Here is a 17,647-nt window from a genome sequence, read left to right on the forward strand (position 1 = left end):
TAATGATATTGGCCATACAAATTAGTTTACTTTATAATAACAGCAATAAAGCTATAGAAAAATTCAGCTCATTTTCCTAGTTTATGAGGCAATTATGTGGCAGATGATAATGAGAATGGTTAAAATGCACAGATAAAGCATGAGTTATACTAATAACGCACTTTGTTTGGGTTTCAATTGTAATTTCTGGCGCCAAAACAAATAAAAGTTTATTAATACAGCTTTATCTTTTATTCCCTTCATATATTAGAATGTGTCCTGTTTAATTTGCTTTTGACTATCATACATTTTTGCCATGATTTACAGTATACACGATATGCATTAGTTTATATACAAAAACAATAAATAAATAAAAAATCTTGTCAGGCATATTTTGAGCCAGAGTCATTATGTGACATTAAAATACTCTATTTAAGGATCACAGTGTAGATGTGTAAATACTAATTAATTATAATTTTAAATCTTTACCGCGCTTTGCCACTATCCTTCAAACCACTAGCTTTTACTCATTTGTCAGCAAGTTTTTAATCATTTGAAATATAATACAATTTCGTATGAAGTTATTGAAACATTAAAATAGACACTTTACTTTTCTTTTTATTTTATTTTCACAAAAGTTATTCGAAACATTAAAATAGACACTTTACTTGCATTTAATATATAAAATGACTTTTGTTAATTGAATTTGATGCGAAGACCAAAATGGGACGTTTCATCTTTGACCCAAGTATAAAAGAAATATGTAACCCAACGCATTCACACCACAATTGAGATTTCCAAACTCATCAGTAGGAGCTTTCCAGTAGGATTTGAGGGCAGCATCACAGCTGCTTTCTATCTGTCTGTCTCTTTATGTTTGTGTGTGTGAGGCGGATCTGAGCTCTTTGAATGCTCTTTATGGGGACTGACGTGCTCTGATGTGGCTCGAGTTGGTCACACTTCACTTCCAAACCTGTTTATTTCCTCCTGGGCCCAACGAGCAGTGCAGGATGTTAATTGCAGGCCTCTGGTGTTGATTGCTCAGCTTGTCGGCTGCAGTTTCCTGTAAAATGTGTTTGGGCTGATCTGTCCGGGCCGCTCCAGTTGATGCCAATATGCATAATTACACACTGTTTGTCTGAAGCATTACCATGCTTTAGGGTCTTGGTTGTGCAGTGCCACACATTTCCACTTTAATATTTGTGTGTTTCAATAATCAGGCAATAGCCACAGACAGTGCGGCAGAGGTCAGTATGGGAAAAATTGACACTATTATTTTCTTAATGCACATTCCTGGCCTCTTATTCACCAGTGCACGTTAAAATAAGAGAAAAGTTTGTCTTAATAATTGTCTTAATAATGTAGTGACTTTTTCAACCTTTGAAGCAACTTTAATTTTCTGTTGATTATCATGAATCCTACATAATTCCATTCTGGCCATTCTGGTTAAATTCCCAATCAATAATAATAATAAATCAAGCCCTTCCCTACATTGTTTCCCTCAGAAATGTCAAACGACTGATGTAAAATTAATTGCTAATGATGTTTCACATAAATCCAATTAATAATGGAAATCCAGTTATTCTACTACTTCAACCATTGTTTAAGTGTCATAATTGCTAATTTTATTGAAATCCTATAATAATAATAATAATACTATGCATTATTTTATTTTATTATATTATTTAAAAATAATTAAATCCTACTTTTATAATACCATGATTTTAGGTACATTTTATTTTATTCTATTTTATTTCATGGCATTTTATTTTAATATTTAATAGTATAAAATTATATAAAATAAAATTATAAAATATTTTATGTACATTATTTTATTGTTTCCCTCAGAAATGTCAATTTACTGAAGTAAAATGAATTGCTAATTATGTTTCATGTTGACTTAAAAATCACATCAATCCCATTAAACGAAAATGATTTCTCCATCTATTAATTGTCGTTTTGCAAGTGTCATAATTGCTTTCGTCCATTTTTTACAAGCTATCAAGTGTGGTTTAACCGGGCTATGACTAAATATCGGCTATTTTAACTTCCTGCTCTAGGAAATATGTCAACAAAGAAAATAACCCTATTTCTTAAACCAACTCAAAGGGTCTTTAATGTACTTAGGCCTATTAAACGTTTTATTTCAGGCTTGAACTAGCATGTCTCCTGTTGTGTGTGTGTGTGAAAGTGTCTTGTTGGCGAGCTGTGGAAGGAAAGAGCCGTTCCCCAGTCTGCACTGATTCTCCTGCTTTATTCTTCTGGGGTTTGGCCTATTTTACACTCTGCTGGAGCTTCACGAGAGCAGGCCTGCTTGGCCTGAATGCTGCTGTTTGAAAGGATATGGGGTAAATGTGGCAGGAACACATGGCTGTCTGCATCATGTTTGGAGGGGGGGCGTTAATGACGTTCACACCACTGCGGCGCACAGGCGGGACGCAGTGCTGTGCTACTTCCTGTGTCTGCCTGATCTGAAACGCTTCACAGTGTGCTGGGCATGAGTGCCAGTGTGCTACCAACTGTTCTGCTGGGTGAATATTATATGTATTATTATATATCTAGTGGAGTTATACTATGGTATTCTTTCACATACATGTTTACCTGTTATGGTAGTATACCATTTTATTTTTTTAAATTAATTAAATTCACTAAATTACTTTTTTTGTTTTATTTTGTTGAAAATAATACCATGGTTTTTAGATACATGTATTTTATTTCATTTTATTTTTGTTTACAATATTTTATATACAGTATATATAATATATTTGATTTATTTCATTTGATTTTTATCTGTATTTAAATGTTATATTATTTATATATAAAATATAATTTTATTGAAGTCCAACCATAATACGATATATTTTTTATACCAAGTTTTTATTTCATTAATTTTATTTTCTCCTTGTTATTTTTTTAATCATACCATGAAAATACAGTGCTTTTCAGTACATTTGGTCCTATTTTTTTATACATATTTGGCACATGTACAGTACTATGGCAGTATACAATTTTATTCTTTATTTAATTAAACATTTTTTTCAATTTTATTTGATTAATTAATTTTTTAATTTTTTTTCATTTTTAATCATACCATGAAAATACAGTGCTTTTCAGTATCTTTGGTGCTATGACAATACCATGTTGGTTTTATTTATTTACATTCATTTTAAAGCATACCATGATAATAACATTGTTTTTGGTGCATGTATCATTCTTACAATTACCATAGTATGTGAATATGATAATCGTTTAGTACTGTACATGATTACAGTGTATAAAAATCCCATGGTATAACTGTGGAGTATCATCGCTGTATTCACTGTAGTTTGCTTGAGCTTAGAAAGGATTAAGTGGAGTAGAGCACCTGTGTTTTTGATATCGTTCAATGTGTCCATAAACAGAAAGACTTTCATTGTAGTTTCTGTTCGGATGTTGACATTTTCTGGATGTGTTTGTGCTGTGTTTGTCTAAAGCTATTGCATGTTCCAATTTATTCTTTTGCAAAGCAGACCGAATTAGATTTACAAAGATAATCATCCTTGTCTTAAAAAAAAAAGAAAATCAGGATGAGAGGGGGAAAAAGCACAAATTCGTGATTTGTTTGGTTAGAGAGTGCTGTTTTTTTCTGGCACACAGTTACACCAGATTAAATAAAAATCCTCTAGCAGGATGTCCACCAATCAGCGGCGGGCTGAAGCATGTAATGCTGCCCCTGTCCCAGAGAAACATCTCCACCTCTGCTCACAGGTCATCCACTACAACCTGTTTCAGCCCCACCCTGGGCTCCGGCCTCCGGGCCCCAGCATGCCTTGCGGCTGCTTATAAGTCAGCGGGGGCTGCGATATCACTCACATCCGAGAGAAGGGCGTTCGTGAAATTCTTCAACACATTTAGTCAGTGTTATCTGGGATTTACACGACTGTCAGTGAGGGAAGATTTGATTTGTGTAAAAACAACATCCCGACTTCTGAACCGAGAGGATTCTAATGCTGTTAGTGGACTGAATTTCTGTTTCCTTCACCTGCTTGCAGTGGATTTTTGTAGTATCAGTTTGTGTGGCCTCATTTCAGAAAGGTTATGGCTGACAGTTGAAGGTATGTATAACAATTCTGTTTTCTTTTATTTAGAGCCAGGACCCCGAAGGCCGTCATTTTGTGTTGATTGTGTTGTTCTCACACTTTCGCTCATTATGGACACTCAAGTTCTTTTGCTCTCACACCACATTAAGGCCTTGGTGTTATTTTTATGTATTTCCTCTGAAATGGCTTAAAATTGTTTTCCATCATTTAGGGATGGTGATTTTGATCATTTTGCCTACTTGGATAAATCAATCATCAGTACTCGAGTAGCTGTTGATGGCCTGGACTGAAGCATGTACAAAATATATAAATATTATTCAATTTATATAAAATGTAACGGATAATAAATGCAATAATAAACACTGAATAAACTGAAAAAAAAATAAAAAATTAAGAAAAGCAAGGGAATGAATATATACACTATCAATCACTAGCAATATTTTTATATATACCAGTCATAAGGATCCATTTTTCGAAATTGAGATTTATACATCATCTGAAAGCTGAATAAATAAGCTTTCCATTGATGTATGGTTTGTTATGATAGGGCACTATTAGGCAGAGATACAACTATTTGAAAATCTGGAATCTGAGGGTGCAAAAAAAAAACAAATTGAGAAAATCGCCTTTAAAGTTGTCCAAATGAAGTTCTAATCTAATCTATTACTAATCAAAAATTAATTTTGATATATTTACAGTAGGAAATTTACAAAATATCTTCATGGAACATGATCCTTACTTAATGTCCTAATGATTTTTGGCATAAAAGAAAAATCAATCATTATGACCCATACAATGTATTTTTGGCTATTGCTACAAATATACCCCAGCGACTTAAGACTGGTTTTGCGGTCCAGGGTCACACACACACACACACACACACACACACACACATATGTATATATATATATAAATTAAGATATATTAAAAAATAAAATGTGCCTAAAATCCATGGTATTAAAAATGAAAGGAAAGAAAATCCATTACATTTTTATTTATTTATTTAGATTTTTTACATTACCCACAATTCACAATCTCCAGTATTTATCTGCATATATTTGACTATTTTACATTTTAATATTTGAATAATACCACACAGGATGTTCTATTACTCTACAAGAACGTTTTGTGACTCAAATGGATCATTTAATCAGAGATTAACTGAAATGATTAACTGAAGCATTGCCATTTGATATGATTCATAGAATTGAATTGAACGAACAGACTCTAATTCTAGCATGAGTGTAATAGTGCATATACAGAAGAACCATATGACTATATAGTACTCTATATAGTACTAATCTCTGTACCATAGTACCGCCACAGTACTTTTTTAAGGGGAAGCCATAGACGATTTTTTCTTCTTCTGTGGAGTAGGCTTTGACTGGTCTTAACAGAAAATGCAATATTTAAGAGTGTTTTTATTGCAGTGAAGTGTGGTGGCATGTTAACAGTGTTAGCGTGCTGGATAATCTGTGTCGTTGAGAAATCTGTGTGCAGAGCTTTGTCCCAGTATTACACACTAAACTACAGCTAACATGGTTAAAAATCTCATGTAAGTGGGTCAGTTCGCAGTGACACTTCCTCTAACCCTCTCTTTCTGTATCCACACAGCTTTCACACTCAGGAAGAGACACTGCTGGTTAGCTGCAGTGCTAATCATGCTAGGGATAAAAAAAAAAAAATGCAGTAGGTTAGTGTGCAGATAGGAATATGTGACCTGTGTCTGTCCACCTGCAAACTAAACACAGACGCTCTGCGCAGCTGTGCTATCAGTGCTTTGGATGGAGCAGGTGGCGTTAGCGATTAAATGAGCGTCTAGTGCAGTTTATTTCATAAACTTGTGTGTGATGTAATGCATTGGCCTGCCAGGTGTGTGTTTGTGTGTGTTCATAGAAGTGATGAATAAAGGCAAATCAAATAATGAGGATGTTGTACATCCCATGTAACATACTTCAGTTATGCTATAAGCATACAGCAATATACAGTATCAGTGTTATTTTAGTATCATTGAGATTTTATTCATATTTTGAATTTTTTTTGTGTTTTGGGTTTTCATTTTAATTTTAGTGAAAATTTGTGATTTGTGTGTTTTTGTCGTTTTCATTCTTTTAAAAATTTATACTTTTTTTCAAAATTATTATTATTATTCATTTCTATTTTGGATTACTTATGTTAGTAAAATAAATGAAAATGGGAAATGTTGCCTGGGCAAAATACCGACATAAAATAATATGTTTTTTTGTTTGTTTTTAAATAAGTATTTTATTTCATTTTAGTTAGTTTAAAATTTTTTAAAATTTGATGGTCTTTTTTGGTGTTATATGTGTGCGTGTAGCTAATCTAATGTTGGAGCTTGTGCTATTGGCTAATACTGGCTGTATACTTTCATGTATATTAGGTTCATACATTTAAAAACTGCTGTTCATAACACAATCCCAAACACAAACAGGCGTCTGCTGCACTGAATTTGTGAATGGTGCACGACTGTGTCAGGCTGCTGTTGAATAATGCAACAGGAACACGGCGGCCATAGTAAAACCCCTGAGCAGAGCCCAGGGGACGCGGGAGAGACGATCATTAATCAGTCAGTACATGTACACGCTCAAAAACAGCTCACAGATTGCTCCAGACCCTTGAACAGCACACTACAGACCATAGCACCCTGTAGAAAAACAGATAGCTGTTGTTGAACTGTAGTGTTCTTGTTGCAAGATAGTACACTAGCTTCATATGCAGGTCATAAGAACATTCAGTATGTTTAAGTTTGATGTAATATTTGTCGTTATTTGATATTTGCAAGACAGAGGAAATATTTGTCAGATTTATTGCTCAGAATTTGCTCTTTCATAGTTCAGCAAACTTAACAAATGTCTTTGTTTAATTTCATGTATCAGCATTCTCCTAAAATTCCTACTGAGAAATAAAAATTTTATAATTATTGACATACAGTAATAGTTTAGAACTGTAGTAAAAAAAGAATGTGGAAAGTGTACCGTAGCTCAGATTATTTTAAAAGAATATGATGAGAGATGCTTGAGTTCATGTTGAGAGTGAGACTTTGCTCATATTATATAATTTGAGAAAATATTGATGAGACAAGTTTGAATGCATATTGAGACTTTGCTTAGATAATTTGATGACAAAAGTTTGGGTTTACATTGAGACTGCTCAGATCAATTGTTTTGGAAAGAATTTAATGTGAATTTTTTGTGTTCATATTAATACTTTGCTCAGATGATTTGATTTCAAAAGCATTTGACGAGAAATGTTTGAGTTAATATTGAAATTTTTGCTTATATTTGTTTTCAAAATAATTTGATGTGAAACTTGGGTACTTTTTGTATTGGACTTTTGCAGACATTAAAGAATGGACATGTTGAGATCTCTTTTGCAACTCTAGGAAACGTGTCGTGTACTGTTGTGTAGGAGAATCAATTATAAATAAATAAAAGATTTCTCACTTATGATACTTTTTTGGAGAATGGAAGCTCTTGTTGTGGCAGAAGGTGCATGTTTGTGGATTAGATGGTTAATTGTTAGACCACAGATGTTCCCTTGTTATATGGACCGAGATCACAACCACACAGATAGGGGAGCAGTGGATGGATTGTATCTTTTCAAGGCTCTAAACTTTACCCTTCAATAAAGACAGTTTTTCCTCCAGCATCTCTCTGGGCTCCCCATGAGCCAAAGCCTCTTATTCCCTCTGAAGATGAAACTCATATGCCGGGGACACTGGTGTCATTTGTCTTTTCAGACACATACAGCCGGCACTGTTGTAACCACATTAGCGGCAGGTTATTTTTGTAAAAACAGCACGTGTTTTAAAATGAGATGTTGCTTGTTTTTAAAAGAAATTGCAGTGAGCAGTTAGATGCTGCTGCTTTGTCTGGAGTCAGATGAAACCTTTACAATTGTTACAGGGTTTTGATGCCGTTTTTGAAAGATTGAATATTGTTAATAGTTTGAAGTCTATGGAATGACTTTAATGCCAATGTGAAAGCTTTTTTACAACCCATTTTGTTTTTATCATGTAATCCAAAGTATTACAAGAAACAGCACACTGAGCTAGGAAAAAAATGTAGGATGGGTCTTGATTTGTCCATCTGGATTTGGATATTGAATATTGAAAATTTGTGGTCTTCTTCAAAGTGGATTAAAAAAATTTAAGACAAACTCTTTTTTTTTTTTTTTTATAAATTGTGGATTAATCATTCATTGAAGCACAGTAAGACTACAAATGTATGGGTCAGTTTATACAAGATTGACCCATGCCTTATTGCTTAAAGTTGAAGACCCAACTCTGTGCATGTTCTGCAAGACCCCCTTTCCATGAAACATATTTTATTTTACTGTTCCTGTCTTAATGCAAGTAGAAAACTTTTTTATTTTATTTTATCAAGTGCTCTCACTCAGGGACTTGTTTAGTAATATTTACCAGAAAATATTTTAGATTTTTTAATTAAAAAAAAAAATCTTGTATAATTTTAACTGCTGTATTTTTGTGTTTGCTTGGTTTTTAGTTTGTGTTTATGTAGGCTAAGTCTTGTATTATTCCAACTCAGTTTTTGCCATGAAGGCAGCCTTAGATGCTGACATGGCAATAAAAATAAATAACTACTACTGTGGGTCAGTTTTGATATTCTGGTTAACAGGGTTATTAAAATTAAAACAATAACAAATTTGTTGACCCTAATCTTAAAAAAATTGGTTTTAGTTGAATTTGAAATAACTAAAACTGAAATAAATAATTAATAGAAATGTTCAGCCCATAAAGTCCACTCAGAAAAGTCTTGAAGTACAGTTGGCAACATATAATATGAGGATGTGCAATGCTAGAGCCTTTATGTAAAGGTTTTTTATGCAATGGCAAATCAAGGTCGAATCGTCCAATCAATGACACAGGTTTAGGAAAGTACAGTGTGAAACGTCAGCATATGAATAACCAGGATAGTTCACCCAAAAATAAAATCTTTATCATTTACTCATCTTCATGTTCTTCCAAACCTGTGTGGACACAAAAGAAAGAAGATATTTTGAAGAATGCTTGGAATATAATATTTGCTGGTAGCCTTTGACTTCCATATTGTTTTTTTCCCCTACTATGGTAGTCAATGGCTACCAGCAACTGTTCCTCCAAACATTTAAATTCTGTCATTAATTACTCACCTTCATGTCGTTCTAAGCCGTAAGAACTTTGTTCTTCTTCGAAACACAAATTAAGATATTTTTGATTAAATCCAAGAGCTTTCTGACCCTCTACAGGCAGCAATGCAGCCACCACATTCAAGGCCCAGAGAGGTAGTATTAAAATAGTCTGTGGTTCAACCTTAATTTAATGAAGCTACGAGAATACTACGACAGCAGCACCACACGCATGCGTGTTACTCTCGCGAACACAAAATTATTCTCGTAGCTTCGTAAAATTACGGTTGAACCATGTCACATGGACTGTTTTAACCATGTCTTTACTACGTTTCTGTGCCTTGATCGTGGTAGGACCCTATGGAGGGTCAGAAAGCTCTTGGATTTCATCAAAAATATCCTAAATTGTGTTCCGAAGATAAATAAAAGTTTTACTGATTTGGAACAAAATGAGAGTGAGTAATTAAAAACAGAATTTTCATTTTTGGGTGAACTATAGGGTATGAAAACAAATTATAATGTTTATTTTTGGGTGAAGTGCGGTATGAGCAGTTAGAAATGTTAAACAAGATACCAGGATTTTGAATGACCCACAATTAACCATTTTAAGTGTGAAAAGCCCTAAGGTCGATTTTATGTGTCGTTGTGTTCCCAAATGTGTCTGCAATTCATATAGCAATGAAGTATTTCTCAGTGTTCATGGTTTTTCTTCTTCTGACTGACAGGAAAAGAAGCCCATCAGCAACCAGGGATCCAAACCAAAAATACGACCAAAGGGAGGAGAAGGCGGAGCGTTCGCAGTATGCCCCAGGGGAGGGCGGCATGCCACGATCGCCGTCTGACTACGGGGCTGGAGACCGCCAGTGGCGGGGAGGCTACGGCCGCTCCTACGAGGATGCGGAGGTAGCGCGGAGTGCCTACCGTGCTCGACGGGGCGGCTGGCACTCTCAGGAAGAGTATCCACCCGAACCCGGCTTCCTGCCCGATGGCCCGCCCCTCAGCGAGCATGAGCTCCAGCGGCAGCGGCAGGAGGAGTACCAGAACCGCTACCGCAGTGACCCGAACCTGGCCCGCTACCCGGTCAAACCACAACCTTATGAGGAGCAGATGCGCATGCACGCGGAGGTTTCACGATTCAGGCACGAACGGCGACACAGCGACGTCTCTCTGGCGTACACAGAGATGGAGGAGCCCTTGGGACCCCTGCGGGGTCCCCCCTACTCACCGGGTCCCGGACACACCCACTGGAGGTCCAACCACAGTCCACCCGGTGTGGACTCTCTCCACAGGCAGCAGCACCTGGATCCCGTCTCGGCCGTAAGGAAGAGTAAACGAGAAAAGATGGAGAGCATGTTGCGGAACGACTCGCTCAGTTCCGACCAATCGGAGTCCGTCAGGCCGCCGCCGCCCAAACCTCACAAGACCAAGAGGGGCGGCAAAATGAGGCAGGTGTCCCTGAGCAGCTCAGAGGAGGAACTGGCCACTACGCCGGAGTACACCAGCTGTGAGGACGTGGAGATCGAGAGTGAGTCTGTGAGCGAGAAAGGTAATGCAGCTTTTTCATCATTTGTATATGTACGTACACTACCTTTCAAAAGTTTGGGGTCGGTAAGATTTATTAGCTATGCTCACAAGGCTGTGTTTATTTGAATAAAAATACAGTAAAACAGTAATATTGTGATATATTGTTGCAATTTAAAATGTAATTTAAAATATTTTTAAATTAAATGTATTTCTGTGATGGCAAAGGCGAATTTTCAGCTGCCATTACTCCAGTCTTCAGTGTCACATGATCCTTCAGAAATTATACAAATATGCTAAAGAAGCATGTATTATTATTATTATCAATGTTGAAAACAGTTGTGCTGCTTAATATTTCTTTTAAAGGATTTGTTATTTGAAATGTAATTTCATTTGGAACATTATTAGTATTTACTGTTACTTTTCATCTTCAATTTATTGCAACCATGCTGAATGAAAATATTAATAAAAAAAAAAAAGAATAAATCTTACTTACCCCATGTGTTTGAAATGTAGTGAATGTTAATGCTGTGAAGCTGTATTGCTATCAGTTTAAAGCTGTTGCTAATATATACATGCAAGTAACTAGATCATGAATACTTTTAGAATAATATTTTTTATGCTGATAACCTCTAATTGATGCTGATGTTTCACAGTGTGTGTGTGAATGGCCTGTATGTGTGTATAGTCAGGGAGTGTGAGTAGTAGAGACCTCTGGGTGTTTCTTTCAAGAGGAGTCATTGTGTTTGATTATTGATTATTTCCTCGATTGTTTAAAATTACTTGTTAATTACTCTCCAACATAGGTGTTCATTTACAGTATGTATGGCTTGTGAGTTGCTTTCTACCTCTGTATATTTGTGCGTGTGTGTGTGTTGTGTTGTGTTCTCTCAGTTGTCCTCCAGTGACAGATATTGCTGGGTCTTGGCTCCCTCAGATCAGATGTAATGGGCTGTGTTACATAACAGAGGGAAAGCGTGGAAAAGAGAGAGACCGAGAGAGGAAGGAGAGAAAATGATAGAGAAGCAAGGAAGAGAGATGATTCTGTATTCTGATGATTATTAAAAAAATATCTGATAAAGATTAATATTAAAGGTGCATATATTTGTCTAGTTTTAAACCTAAAGAAATGAGTGTGGCACATGTTAAGATCACATGACTAGCCGAATACTACTTTTTGTTACTTACATGTCAGTAAATCCCCTATTATTAGATTATCTGTTCTGTGTTATAAAATAATCATGGATGACAAAGATTGGGAATATTTAAATATATCACCCTAAAATTAAAATTTAAAATGTTTATAAAATATTATATTATATTATATTATATTATATTATATTATATTATATTATATTATATTATATTATATTATATTATATTATATTATATTATATTATATTATATTATATTATATTATATTATATTATATTATATTATAACCAGGAAAATATTATTTAAATTGTGAAGTATTTCTACATCATGGGACTATTTGTTGTAGTGCAATTAATTTATTCTGATTTTAATTAAATTACATATTACTATATTACTTTTTTTTTTTTAATGGTCCAAAATAGCCTTTGCCAAAAATTAGCCAAATACAATTTCTCTCTCTTTTTTTTTTTTTTTTTTTTTACAAGCAAATCAAATGCACTTTAATGTATGTATATGTGCCTTTTTTTTGGCAGTTTTCATTCATAAAGTGATGCAGTTTTTATATCACTCAACTTCAGAATTGTGGGCAAAAATACATTGTCACAAGCTTGGTGTAATGTATCCAAAAAGGCAGGCAAGTTTAGAAAAATGTTTACCTGGTACTGCAACATATTGGACTATTATGATATGCATATGATATGCATTTTTGCATATTAGATTATGAGTTTTGATGTTGCGTGATTGAGTCTGGATGATGGAGGCGGGATGGAGAAGTGCAGTGAGAACAACTGCCCGAGCCTTTTATATAAGCATCCCGAGGACAAAACCCAGCGTACAGTTCTACATTATTGATGTTCCACTTTTCCAGGTTTCACAGCCACACTTATAACCAGAGGAGAGGAGTAACGCTCACTCTGAAGGTCAGGTGGGTTTTAGGGAGGAGGGGAGAGCACATCAGGCCAGATAAGACTGTCTTTCCCGTCAGCTTTATCGCACATGAGATACGGCACAGGGATAGTAGCGTTTCTCCATGATTACAACCAGACAATCAGTCATTCTACTGGATTTCATCATTGTAATATTAGTTCAGGTGATTTAAATACACACAAGTGTATTTTTTTGTAATGTAATGTTAAAATACTCTCTTCTACCCCAGTTAATGTGCTAGTTCAGACAACTGCAAGTAGGCTGATTTCCCTGAAAAGTGTAAACACAGTGCTTTCAAAACATTTCTTTTGTTTGTTTGATTGGCCAGGCATAGTGGATCAGCCAATGGTGTAAATTTGAGGCGGAGCTACCTGTTTGTCTGACCAATAGCAGATGGACAGAGTAATTTTGTTTTTGTTGGTGGTTTAGAATTTGGCATGAAACAAACTTGACTAGGCCTAACTGATGTGAATTATTATTGATTATTTAAAATTTTAAAGATTTCTGAAAGATCATGTGACACTGAAGACTGGAGTAATGATACTGAAAATTCAGCTTTGCCATCACAGGAATAAATTATATATATATAAAAAAACTATAATACAGCTATTATTAAATTGTAATAATATTTCACAATATAATTTTTTTTTTATTTAAAAAATGCAGCCTTGGTGAGCAAAAGGGCCTTCTTTTAAAAACGACCTTTTGACCCCTTTTAAACAACACCTTTTATGATTATTGCTTATTCAGATGTCTCGTTTGATGCACTGTTTTTGCATACTATACAATATAGTATGGAAGTACGCATATTCGGAGGCAGTGAGAGCAGGGTTTGGAAAGTGCCACAATGATGCAACCTTCCAATATAGTATATTCAACTAGGTAGGAAATTATTTTAACATCGGGAAAAACGTTTCTTTAAATACTGCAAAAACTTGGATATCACTTTTGACATCTGATGTCTTTGGACACTGCTACAGATCTACTTGAACTGGTTGTTTTTCTTTGTTTTGTTAAAGCAGTCTAGCAGACAGTTTATATTTCAGTCTTCCCGAATGCAGGTTTTGACGTTATTTGTTTTGCTGTCTGACTGTCTGAGGATCAGACGTAAATGAGGTGAACGCAGGTTACCATGACATCCGCTTGGCTGCAGGCCTGTTTTCGGATCGGGATAAGCCACTGTGATTGGCTCTCGGCTCGCTCTGCATTCAGACCTGCTCTCAAAGCAGCCGTAAAACCTTGTACGATTCATAGCGAATTATGTAATGGACAAAACATTTGGGGTGGAGCTTTACCTGATGACACATTACAGATATAATTACTGTCATCTATGCATTTGATTTATGTTTTCTGCTCTTTAAACTGTCAGCAGAAACACCCTGTATCTCCATGAAATGGAATGGCCTGCGCTAAAGCTTTGTAAAAACGTTGACGTGCAGCAGGAGACCCTCGTGTGATTTAGTGTAGTGTTCTTTCTCTTTGTTCTCCTCTCTATCGATCAGCAGATGTGCAGACAGAACAGGAGAAAAGGTTTGAAGGAGTCCGTCAGGGTTACATTCATGTTTCAGTACTCTGTGTTCTTAGCAGACGCTTACTAGGACTAAGTGGTAATTAAAAAGTGCATTAATATATTACCCATCATTATTCAGATTTACTGGGCTAAACAATAAGGACCTAGTGGGTCTTTTTTTTTTTTTTTTGGTCATGAACATGCATTTTCACAGTTTTTTTTTTTTTTTTGTGAAATTTGATTGCAAATTCTGCTTGTCAACTCTTTAAACGTGTCTTCTAGTTAAAATGATGTAACGGTTTTGTTGGAAATCACAAGATTTACTGATAGTCTCCTTAGCACTGGAAATTACAAACCAGTAAAAATACACCTTTTTCCAGCATTTATGGCATTTTTTGGCGTAATTGTAATTATATAATAATATATATTAAAAAATCTATCCATCTATCTATCGTGGGTGTAGAAAGAATTATAATAGTTTATTAATGTTTTCAATTATTTGAAAAAAGTAAATAATTGTATTTCTTAGTAAATAATTATAAATAAATTATTTTTAATATCAATAACATTAAATAATGTTTTATTTGATTGTAAATATTTACGTAGTAACTACTATTGTTAAAATTGTACTTTTAAAATGAGAAATGTAAGTATATAGCACATTAAAATTCGTAATTGTTTGAAATGTATATATTCTTTGACTAAAAATATGGACATAATAATGAATTGGGCAGGCATACAGCGCATGCAAATGAATAACATTCATTCATCGCGAAACCCCCATTTTCCATGTCATGCCAAGGGAACCAATCAGATCGCATCTTCAGTTTTAGGCAATGCTGTCTTGTTCGAAACCTTCATGGAGACAAATATCAATACTTATTTTATGATTGCACGCCATGTCACTCTCATCGGTCTGTGTCTCTCTCTGTTCTCCTGTCCCCTTCACTCGTAGTAAAAACAGCATCAATAATTAATGATCCAATTAATAGTTTACACTGGGTTTTTATTGAGTTGTCAGAGTGATGGAGAGCCGTGCGCTAGCGGCCTGGGAGCTGTGCTCAGGCCTGAATCAGCACTTCCGCCTTCTGCCGAGAACGTGAGAGCGAGAGAGAAATAGATCCCAGAACGTAGCCGCAAAGACCGCTGCTGCGCTTACGCTTTCACTACCAACTCGAGAGAGAGAGAGAAAGAGAACAGCAGTGCTCCAGGAGAGTAGCATGGTGATAGTGGACATTTGGGACACAGATAAGTGGAGTGTGAATGTGCACTGGAATAACTGTAGCTACTGTTATTGTTTGGTCCTAAGTTAATTGGACCACTTTTGTCATTGAGATAAATGGGAAAACATGGTCTAATTCACCTGGATTACCTGGATTCACCCTTAAAGGGATAGTTCACCGAAAAACATATAAATGAAAAATGAAAAATTCACAAAAAATGGAATAAAAGTATTTTATCTCATTTGAATATTTAGAACCTGATGTCATCATTTACTCACCCTTATTTTGTTCCAAACCTGTTTGTGTTTCTTTCTTCTGTTAAACACAAAAGAAGATATTTTGAAGAATTTTGGTAAACAAACAGTTGCTGGTAGCCATTGACTTCCATAGTATTTTTTTTCTTCTCTATACTATGGAAGTCAGTGGCTACCAGCAACTGTTTGATTACAAACATTTTTCAAAATAACTTATTTTGTGTTTAACAGAAGAAAGAAACTCATACAGGTTTGGAACAACATAAGATGAGTAAATGATGACATCAGGTTCTAAATATTCAAATGAGATTTGATGCATTTCTAGCAAAAATATATATATCTGTATGCAGTATTTTGATAGTTATTTAAATGTACTGATAACATAAGATCATGCAATAGACTATTCCAGACTCTTCCAGGTTATATTTTCCCTGTATTTTTTCATGCATTGTACTATTTATTATACTCTATGGCTTTCTCAAGGACCAGAGCGTTCAGTGGGTTTCTGTGACTACTGAAGGAACAGCTTTAGGCTTCTTCCCAAACATCCGCTTTATTTTTTTTACGCATTAGCTCTCATAAGTCTGCTTTTCTCTGTCATTACCACCGGCACTGGTGTTTTGAAGTTTAATGTAATGAGTCCCACATGTAGATCAGTGTCTGTTATTCAAGCTGCTGCATGATTGGTTGCTTTGTTCATCTCATGTTTAAGACTTGTCTAGCTGATCCTAGGCTTGAGGCTGAGCGCTAGCATAGACTAGAGCAGACAAGATGTTGTCATATACCTATTGCATGGTATTTGTTGATGCCATATTTGCTTAATTCTATTAAAAAAAAAAAAAAAAATATAGATATTAGATATTAAAAACTTAAACCAAAATTAGAAATGTTGACAATAAGGGAATGTTTTTATATATATATATATATATATATATATACACACACACACACACACACACACACACACACACAGTCATGGCCAAAAATATTAGCACCCTTGGTAAATATGATCAAAGAAGGCTGTGAATTAATCTGCATTGTTAATCCTTTTGATCTTTTATTTAAAATTAAGAATTTAAAATGGGGGGAAATATCATTATGAAATAAATGTTTTTCTCTAATACACATTTGCCACAATTAATGGCACCCTTTTATTCAATACTTTTTGAAACCTCCATTTGCCAGTTTAACAGCTCTAAATTTTCTCCTATAACGCCTGATGAGGTTCGAGAACACCTGACAAGAGATCAGAGACCATTCCTTCATCCAGAATCACTCCAGACCCTTTAGATTCCCAGCTCCATGTTGGTGCTTCTTCTCTTCAGTTCACTCATTTTCTACAGGGTTCAGGTCAGAGGACTGGAATGGCCAGCAGAAGCTTGGTTTTGTGCTCAGTGACCCATTTTTGTGTTGTTTTGAGGTTTGTGTTTGGATTATTATGCGGTTGGAAGATCCAAACATGGCCCATTATAAGATTTCTAACAGAGTCAGTCACTTATTGATTTTTTTATCTGTTGGTATTTGATAGAATCCATGATGCCATGTGTCTAAACAAGATATCCAGGACCTCCAGCAGAAATATAGGCCCACAACATCAAAAATACAGCAGTATATTTCTTTGTACACATGGGATACTTTTTATCCCCGTGTTCACCAAACCCATCTTGAGTGTTTGCTGCTAAAAAGCTCATTTTTTTGTTTCATCTGACCATAGAAGCCAGTCCCATTTGAAGTTCCAGTCGTGTCTGATAACTGAATATGCTGGAGTTTGTTTTTGGATGAGCGAGGAGAATTTTTCTTGAAACCCTCCCAAACAACATGTGGTGATGTAGGGGCTGTTTGATAATTTTT

At 35.2% G+C, this 17,647-nt stretch overlaps 1 protein-coding gene across 28 annotated transcripts in view; it reads left to right on the forward strand.

The window, feature by feature from the left end:
• Positions 1-17,647, forward strand: part of rims2a (regulating synaptic membrane exocytosis 2a) — a 175,052-nt gene that overhangs the window by 68,514 nt on the left and 88,891 nt on the right. For 27 of the 28 annotated variants that reach the window (XM_058746410.1, XM_058746408.1, XM_058746411.1 and 24 more), the window contains one exon: positions 9,932-10,752. In XM_058746410.1, coding sequence (XP_058602393.1) covers positions 9,932-10,752 — 821 coding nt within the window. Of the gene's footprint in view, positions 1-9,931; positions 10,753-17,647 lie in introns of those variants that run through there. The other variant, XM_058746428.1, reaches the window with a different exon arrangement.

This window comes from Onychostoma macrolepis, chromosome 16, assembly GCF_012432095.1.
Source record: "Onychostoma macrolepis isolate SWU-2019 chromosome 16, ASM1243209v1, whole genome shotgun sequence".
NCBI classification, from domain to species: Eukaryota; Metazoa; Chordata; class Actinopteri; order Cypriniformes; family Cyprinidae; genus Onychostoma; species Onychostoma macrolepis.